This window comes from Denticeps clupeoides, chromosome 9 (assembly GCF_900700375.1).
Source record: "Denticeps clupeoides chromosome 9, fDenClu1.1, whole genome shotgun sequence".
Taxonomy (NCBI): Eukaryota; Metazoa; Chordata; class Actinopteri; order Clupeiformes; family Denticipitidae; genus Denticeps; species Denticeps clupeoides.
The window spans coordinates 13,250,718-13,260,132 of record NC_041715.1 but is presented as its reverse complement, the minus strand read 5'-3'; the positions used below and the strand labels follow the sequence as shown (position 1 = coordinate 13,260,132).

General features: G+C 45.2%; 1 protein-coding gene across 1 annotated transcript; it reads right to left on the bottom strand.

Annotated features, from left to right (window-relative positions):
* Nucleotides 1–3,422: 3,422 nt before the first annotated feature.
* Nucleotides 3,423–9,415, bottom strand: asb1 (ankyrin repeat and SOCS box containing 1). The gene is made up of 5 exons (XM_028992267.1): nt 9,218–9,415; nt 8,771–8,912; nt 8,381–8,683; nt 6,262–6,644; nt 3,423–4,244 (listed from the first exon to the last, which is right to left on the bottom strand). Exons 1-5 carry the CDS (start codon nt 9,294–9,296, stop codon nt 4,114–4,116), a joined length of 1,038 nt encoding a protein of 345 aa, XP_028848100.1. The 5' UTR covers nt 9,297–9,415; the 3' UTR covers nt 3,423–4,113.

The window sequence follows — 9,415 nt, the reverse complement described above, 5'->3', positions numbered from 1 at the left end:
TTTACAACGTTCCCACAGTGCTTGTGGAATTGTTGTTTTCTTCGCTCTTTCTCCCCCGACCCCACCCCCTCCTCTACTCAGTGGTGCCGTTTGTCGCGAGGAAGACCATATCCCCGTCAGATCCAGCCTGCTGACGGTTTCACTCTCTGCCCAAAGCCATCGGAAAAGACTCTCATCTGTGGCGCCGCAGACCCGGAGTTTCACTGAAGCAATTAACCATGGGTAGTTTGGCTTAACGAACACAATCAATTACACATCCTCTCTACTTAGAGGGCTGGAAAGATTAAGGAACTCTGCGGTAAGGACATATTAAGACACTTTTAGAAGTGAAAAGGTCACATGGAAATTTGTAAGGTATGGATTGCACAGATTAAAAATAAATCTAAGTATTGCATTGGTTCAATTGCTACATTCTTACCGCCCTTATCCAGAGTAATGACAGGGACAGTCCCCCTCTGGAGACACTCAGGGTTAAGTGTCTTGCTCAGGGACACAATGGTAGGAAGTGGGGTTTGAACCTGGGTCTTCTGGTTCATAGGCGAGTGTGTTACTCACTAGGCTACTACCACCCTGTTCTACTAAATTATACATCATCTTATTGTTTTTTTATTTATGTATTTAAAGAAGAGAAAAAGCTAAGACTCAAGTTTATTAGGCAGTAAAATGAACTTGGAACATTTTATGGGGCGGCATTATGTTGCCAATGACATGAACTGAAAGACTGAGACATTAATTAGTGATCCTATCGTCCTGCATTTCCCCCTTTCACGACTACCGGTGCCCTTGGGAAAAAAGCCAAATTAAGCGCGACTAAGCAATTTTGGTTTCTTAATTAAAACTAAGTACCATGTTTATAGGTGAATTAGCCAGATCCAATATTTCCTGCCTTATAGCCGAGTTAATCATTTCAGTGTCCCCTTCCTTTACAGTTAACACCACAACCAGACAGGATATAAGATATCTAACGCATAGCACACAGTAATTCAGGATTGGACATACTGTTGTAATTTACATTGTGCGCGTGCCTGTGTGTGTGTGTGTGTGTGTGTGTATATGACGTTAAAATGAAAAATGACCAATATTTTCCTAAATCCCTCAGCATGGCCAGTCCTTCCTGTTTAAACCAACCTGACAGATCTACAAATGCTGTGCAGTGTTTTACTTGGAGTGATATTTCATATTTTACAGGAACCAAGCAGGCTGGTTATCAGGCTTTGATGCGCACAATCAAAAAACGCCGTTTGATCTCGAACTCGAATAGAGGAAAGTGCACTTTTACTTTTTTGGAGTTACAAACAAATAGCTTAACTGTTTTAGTTGGAAAGTCAAAGTCCTGAGATCACTACAAGAGAAAAGTGTTGTAATTAAGGCTGAAAAAAGTGCGAGAAGTAATCAGATCGAGGCAGATAAAACCTTAAATAACTTACAGCTGCTTTTCAATTCCAATAAAAGGAGGAAATATATTTTGGTTCGAGGGCAGCACACTGTGACACGTTTTTACAATTGGACCTTTAACAAGCCTGTTGGTCACATTTCCTTTCTTTACTAAGTGTAAATACTGCACCATCCTTCACTGGGAGATATAAAAAATATATTTTATAAGAACAGATGGCAATTTGTGGCTTCTGTGACTCCACAAATAAACAATAATGAGAAGCACAATAAAGGACGCAGCCTCTGTAGAGTAGAAACATAATAGAATTTATACTATAAACAGCTCATTCAGACTGGTGGGGAACAGAAAAAAATTCTACCCATTCCGCATTCTGCAAATTTTCAGTAGACCCTGATTTTCTATTCCCCTTCCCCCGTTTTTGTCAATCCAACTATAAATAAAATCACTTCCTGCATATTTCAGCAATACGTTCATTAAATGCGTCTGGTTTATTTGAACTGACTGTATTAATTTTATTAATGCATGTATAAACACTGACTGGCCTGTGCTTAATAGTTATTATCTGGTTACCATGTAATAACAAAAAAAAAACTTGCACCGTTTCTGGCTACTGTGTATCAGTCACTGTTTATTGTTTTTATATTTCAACTTTTCTTTGTCAAAATCTTGGTATGGTCGACAATGTGCATCTTATTCGAATGAAGAGGGCAAGACGGATGAAGTCCCCCCGCCCCTTTAAGCACTTGGGCTGTGAAGCTTGACATGAAGAGAGTGCCATCTACAGCCATCCCATGGTCCTAAACTGTCTCCTTCCTGAGGCCATAAGTCCCAGGATGCTCCTGTATTACAAGGTTTTTAGATGCGCCCAACAGGGTTAAAGGGCTCTTGTTAACTATGCACCTAATTTATTAAGGGGCTGAAGGTGCTCCCGGTGGTTCCAGTGTGGTGGTTTGACAAACTGACCTGTCCTGCAGTGGGTTACAGACAGGAAGCGTTTGACAACGATGCTCTTTAAACGTTTGGGAGGTTTTTGGAGAACAAAAGCCAATGGGAAAGTCTAATTTCCAACCCTGCTCTTGGGGTTTCGGCTTGCTGTGGCGTCATTCCAGTTCCACAACTGAAAGGCCACGGGAAGAAAAAAAAGTGGAAGATTACTCAAGACCCAGTTTCTGACGAACTGACACTGGGCCTGCTGCTTCTCCTCAGCTTTGATCACTTTCCCACTAACAGGGAATATGAAGAAGAGGATGGAGGAGGCAGCGGGCTATGAGGGTGGGGGTTTCGAGTAAAAGTGTGCTAGCGTGTGAACCCACCTTTCCCCTCCTTGGCAGAGGCAGGTCCAGGCCCAGCCGTTTTGTGAGCGATGAACTTTGCTGGTGCTCCTCTGGCAGACACAGACGTTTCCCAGGCTTTGCTGTTCCTACAGTTTGTGGTTTTTGACAAGATGTGGTTTCACTGTGACAAAATCAGGCAAAGCTGAAGTTATGGCTCAGTGGGGAGAAAATTGTGCTCGGAGGCCCGGTTGTGAACAAGGCTGCATGAGAACAGTCAGTCAGGCCTCAAAGGAACCCTGCATTAAACTGAAGACCCTTATATTGAGGGGCACTTCGCTGCATGATAACCACTCAGCGCTTGGGGACTCAGTAGTGGGCGAAGACACCGTTAAAAAACATTTCCAAGCACCACTTCCAAGCAGCCACAGGAGATGTAAGCAGTGTTCCCCAGCATCACATCACCAACCAAAGCGTCCATTCAAAATGCTCACAGATTCTCACCAGAGAACGCAGGAAGAACACTGACGGAACTTTATTACTATCACAGGTATCTTAAAATCAAAACCTGGCAACTACGCCAGGAAGAAATATGCATTTGTAAAATTCATTGTTCTTCAAACCATACACATCAGTGAATAAGCGAGAGGAAAGAGACGCGCCTTAGATATCTTTAGCCTACATGTAGGAGTCAGACAACTTTATATCCATCATCAATCATCAAATCGATCAAACAGATCAGTGTGTCCTTCATGTGACTTGACGTAAATACATTTTATTACAAGAAAAACATTAGCAATACAGTAAACAAACAGAACTGACTAGTTTTCATCCGTATCTGTAGTCTAGAGTAACAACCAATATCTTGGTTGTTGAACAGGCGTGTGTTCAGTACATTTACACTCAATTTGCAGGTTTGAAAGTTAAATCCAAACACTGACTGGAAAGGTGAGTCTGTAAATCTGCTGTGATGAAGGCAAGGGGGGTTCTTTTGATGAAGCTTGTAAATAAATATTTCCCTTCCATTCGTTTAAACATACGAATTTCCTCCCAAATTCCTTCTTGTAATAATGTTTTAAAAGAGCAGCGTTCTGGTCTGTAGTGAATATTCATTAATTATAATTAACAGTCATCATATGTTACAATAAAATGAAATAAAAACAATATGTTTCTTATATATAACCATGATTATGACACCCTCTACCCTGAGATAAGTTGCCAGTTCCCTCACTCCACATCCAGAAGAACCAAGTTTAAGTAGCGTGTTTCAATCAGTCCGCTGCAGTGGTTTGAAATGCCAACATCAACAGAAGCATCAGAAATCAACACCAAATAGTGGTGAGGGGAGCAGGAAACCAGAGAGCTGGTGGCAGTGGAGACACGGGGGACACGGCAAGAGCGAAGCTCATCCACGGCAAGCAGCAGCGGTGGCAGCAGCACGGCCGCTCAGGTTTCATGGAGCAGGAAGCTCTTGATGGAATCGGGAAGGGGGAGAGATGTGATGTTTCGGAGGCGCTGTTTGCCCATGGCTCGCCGCACAGCCACCCGGCACAAATGAGTCAGTCTGCGAGGGACTCCTGGTAGAAATTCAACACAAAATAATCATTTTAGATGCTTTTAGATTATGAATGGGCCAAACCAAACAAAAATCCATACAGAGCTCAGAAGGATCAGGGGGCAGCGGTGGCCTAGCGGGTTAGGAAACAGACCAGACTCACTGCTCCCCGGGCGACTGTCATGGCTGCCTGCTGCTCACCGAGGGTTAAAAGCAGAGGACACATATCGTTGTGTCACCGTGTGCTGTGCTGCAGTGTCTCACAATGACAATCACTTCACTTTCACATAGACTAACTTTTTGCACCATTTGCACTGGTGTGTCTAACTTTTTTAAGGGCTTGAACTTTATTATCATCTCGATCTGTGGAGAGGGGGCGCTGGGCCAGTACATTTATCGCTTCATGTGTTTTGCTGCTTTTTCTGCATTTAATGTCTAACACTCAGGCTCGCGTGGAACATGAGCGGTCAGGTGATGTGTTTCAATTAGCGTAAAAATGGAAATGGGGGTTACTTCTGGCAATTACGAAAGCAAAGTCTGAGGTGTGAAAAAAAACTTAGACCATAAAAAATTGTGTAAATGTATAATTATGTTGGTACAGTCATGTTGGCAGACATCCGCAGCCACAATATTGTCGGATTTGGGCTTTTAAAAGGATGTACTTGTTGGGCTCAGGTCTGATTAAAGCTCTAATCGTTGGCTACATCCACATCCACTGTCAATCTGACTACTCGCCTCTCCATCTGACTGCAGCACGCGCACGTTCCAACATACAGCCAATTAGAGGCAGGCCCCACCCTTCACAATATATAATTGGTTTAGAATACAATAAGTTCCTAATATGTATCTGTTGCGTGAACCACATGGAGTTTACGGACACTTTTCCCCTGAATGGCTGGTCGCACCGATTTTTTAGGTCGCATCATTGAGAAATTAGTCGCTCTCCAGAGTCCTGCCATACCTAGTCTAGTCCATCCAATGCTTTAAGTATATAATTATCACTTTATTGCTAAATATTTTTTAATTATTTCTGAAGACACCACCGCAAAATGAATCTATGCAATAAAGAAAAATTACTATTCAAATTACTATATTTCTATACGGACATTCAACTCATACAGTAATTTCCTTGCACATTTTAACCACCATCCTTCCCCACTCCTACTCCAGAATGTGTTGCCATAATCATAAAATAAAAAAAGAATTAAAGAACATTCCATAATATTATTTACTTTACTTGGCAGATGCTTTTATCCAAAGTGACTTACAATGAGAAGACACCAGCAATTCCCATTCGGTTTCCATAAATTGTGAGTTACAAAACTAAGAGCCCTGATAAGTGAGTGTGTGTGTGTGTGTTACTCTTTTGAAATACTTTTTAAACAAGTGAGTTTTCAAATGTTTCTTAAAGGTGGTAGTAGACTTGGCTCTGTATAGTTCTATATAGTTAATTTGTACAACACTCCATAATAGGTCCCGTTACGCTGTTAACACCCACAGCGCAACTTAACTGAATAGCATAATTTACCAAATATTATTATTAACACCAACTGGATAATATGTGGATAATAAGTTTGGATGGTTAATTAGACTAAGATGGATCTATTTTGTAGAATCCAATGCAAGAGACATATTTAATATTTGTTGCATCAGGGCTGCTTTGTTCACCATTGTCATCATCAAAATCTGCTTCGTAAGATGCTCATTAAAACACGAGTGAATGATAAGAAAGTGTTCAGCATAAACCGTCCCTGTTATCTAGCTTAAAGTGGTGGAGAGAAGCCAAGAGTGTAAAATCAAGAGTTGAGCAAGCTCAACTTTTTGTCTTATTTGATATTTTTTGGTTGTTTATTACATAACCATGTGTCTTGGGTTTTCAGTTTTGTTCTAGAATTTAAAAAATGCAAGACCCATAAATGGGTAGGTGTGTCCGAACTTTTGACTGTGTATATTACTTAAAAAACGTTATATGGATAAAATATGATAATAATGGTTGTATTTTGGTTGTTTAGGGCTTTTTGTCCCTGTTCCTCACTCACGTCTGGCCTCCTGGTACAGGCGCAGCGCCTCTGGGTTGACCTTCCCGCGACCCATGGCGTCGGAGTCCGGTTCCTCCCAGGGCACCAGGGCAGGGTTAGCCCCATGTTCCAGCAGCAGGCTGACAAAGGCAGGCTCGCACCCGTGCCTGAGCACCGCGTCCAGCAGACAGGAGGCCAGGCCGCGCCCCAGCGCCTCCCGGCTCACCGGCCCGGTGTAGTTGTAGTCCGGGTCGGCCCCGGCCTGCAGCAGCAGGCGGAAACACTGCAGGTGGTGGTAGGCAGCGCTGATGTAGAGTGGGCACACCACCAGGGTGTTGAGGGTGCGGGCGCTGAACAGAGGCCTGGGGCCCAGCTGGTGGTTGACGTCCACGTCTGCGTTGAACCTGGGGAGGTTTACAGTAGCACTAAATCACACATGTTCTGTTTTGGCCATCAGAGAAGAACCGCAAGATTATTCTGGCACCAACCCTCGCTCAGCAGCAGGAGGCAGACCGGGGTTGAAACCACACATACAACGAAAAAAAATCTGCAAAAATCTGGACGCCCTCGCTTTAAATGTCTATGAGTAGTTAAGTCGGTACACGATCTGCTCACCAAAAGGTATACAGTGAAATACTTCTTTACACATTACTTTTCACCTTTTACTGGAAGATTTGAGGGGTTTTAAACATAATGGTGACCCCAAAACATTTAAGTACTTAGGTAACCTTTACCAAGATTCCAGACTGTGTTTGGCTTTCTGCTCTATGGCTGGACCACGTTGGGAAAGGCCAGCTCATTTCACAGCTGCATCAACTCTCTGCCTCCTTGAACTTATGATTTTAAAAATCATTTATGCCATTTAGCAGACATTACAATCATTAGTTACAGGGACAATCCCCCTGGAGACACTAAGGGTTAAGCGGTAGTAAGTGGGGTTTGAACCTGTGACTTTGTGGTGGTGTTATGGGCTCTTCTAAGCAACTCCTGGCATTATGAAGGAGTAAACTTGTGGTTGCCACTGTGTGTGTGTATGTGTGCATGCCAGGTTTGTTTTTCCCATCTTGTACATGGCCTGGAGGGTCTCTAACCTGGACCAAAAAAAAAAATTGACAGACCATACAAAATATGATAATGAACTAATTAATTCCAACAACACTGCTTCACATAATGAACTATTACTTACATTTACATTTAAGGCATTTGGCAGATGCCCTTATCCAGAGCGACTTACAACGTGCTTTCAAGTTACCATCGATGAAGAGATCAATTCCGGTTCACTAGGACCCCAACTATGAATACAATCTTTTTATTCACTCTGTTGTAGATTCTGTACACAAGTTAGACAATAAGAAGTTTACAAGTTAATCTAAATATTCTTTAAAGAGGAAGGTCTTGAGCTGCCGTTTGAATATACTCAGTGACTGAGCTGTTCTGACCTCGAGGGGAAGTTCATTCCACCACCGAGGGGCCAAGACAGAGAAGAGTCTAGATGAGAGTCTTCCTTTTACCTTTAGCGATGGAGGGACCAGGCGAGCAGTACTGGAGGCTCGGAGTATAAGAGGTGCAGTGCGAGGTGTAATAAGGGCTGTGAGGTAGGATGGTGCTGCTCCATGTTTGGCTTTGTAGGCCAGCATCAGTATTTTGAATGTAGATGCGTGCAGCTACTGGGAGCCAGTGGAGGGAACGTAGCAGAGGGGCGGTGTGGAGATTTTGTGAAGGTTGAAGATCAGTCGTGCTGCTGCATTTTGTATGAGTTGAAGAGTGGTGCATAGTGGTAGACCAGCTAGAAGGGAGTTGCAGTAGTCCAGTCGTGAGATGACTTTGTTTTTGCATCGTTCACTGATTAGTTTACATGGGGCGCACACACACGCACTCTCGCCTACGGTCAATTTAGAATTGCCAGTCCACCTAGCGTGTATGCCTTTGGACCACGGGAGGAAACCGGAGAACCTGGAGAAAACCTGCACCAACAGGGGGAGGGCATACAAACTCCCTGGTGGCGTCGTGCGGCCCTACATGAACACACGCAACAGACAAAGTATTAATATCCAACGCGGCTGATACTTCCTTTTATTATTTGCCCACCGAGACTGACAAGAAGATAGATGGTGCCTGCTGCTTATGGGATCAGACCCACCTGATGAGCTCCTTCAGGATGTCCACCCTGCCCACCCGCGCCGCGTGATACCCCGGGCTGCTCCGGTGGTGCCGGCTGCCGTTGGGGTCCGCCCCGGCCTCCAGCAGAATCCGCACGCAGTCCAGGTGCCCGTTGACCACGGCCACGTAGAGGGCGGTCTGCCCCTTCACGTCCACCAGGTCCACCTCCGCCCCCCGGTCGATCAGGAAGGCCACGCAGTCGCTGTGGCCGGCGGTGGCCGCGATGCGCAGCGGGGTGCAGGGCAGCCAGCCGCAGCACCAGACGGACTTCTCATTGATCCTCCTGCACCGACATGACCAGGGGCGTCACCCAGAACATTCAGAACATGTGACATTATGCAAACAAGGGAAAGGTGAGCAGGAGACAGACTGTTTGAAGGAGTCTTCTTCCAGCAGGCGCCTCAGGGTGGCCATGTCACCCACGTAAGCGGCGTTGTGGAGGCGCATGTCCTCGCACTGCTCCTGCGGTTTATCGCAGAACTGCTCCTGCAGCCATTCCTTCAGGTTCCGTCCTGAGAGCCACGGACGCGTCCAGAGTCAGAGCGGCTGCACCCACACACACACACACAACTACACACATACACACACCCACACACACACTCATGCCCACGCAAACACCCATAAACACACAAACACATACACCCATACAAACACACAAACTCACAAACACATAAACACATACACCCATTCAAACACACACACTGACACCCCCCCCAAACACCTGCCCGCATGAAGCTTCCTGTTTACCCTTTCAGCCCATCCCAGGCGCATGCGCAGAGCAGCAATACTACTACAGCGCTTCTACAGAGACAGGTACCTGCAGTCGTGCTGCTGGGGAGACCCGAGACAGTGACGAGGGGACAGGACAAATAAGGGGGGTCCCCGCCGTCCGCCATGCCGCGCGGCCGGGGTGGCTAGCGTCGGAGCTGAGACGCCGTCTTCATTCGGAGAGCAGCGTCATGGCGCTCATGGTTGATGTTTCTCTTTTCCGCGCCCGGGATTGGCGGAGAGGAAC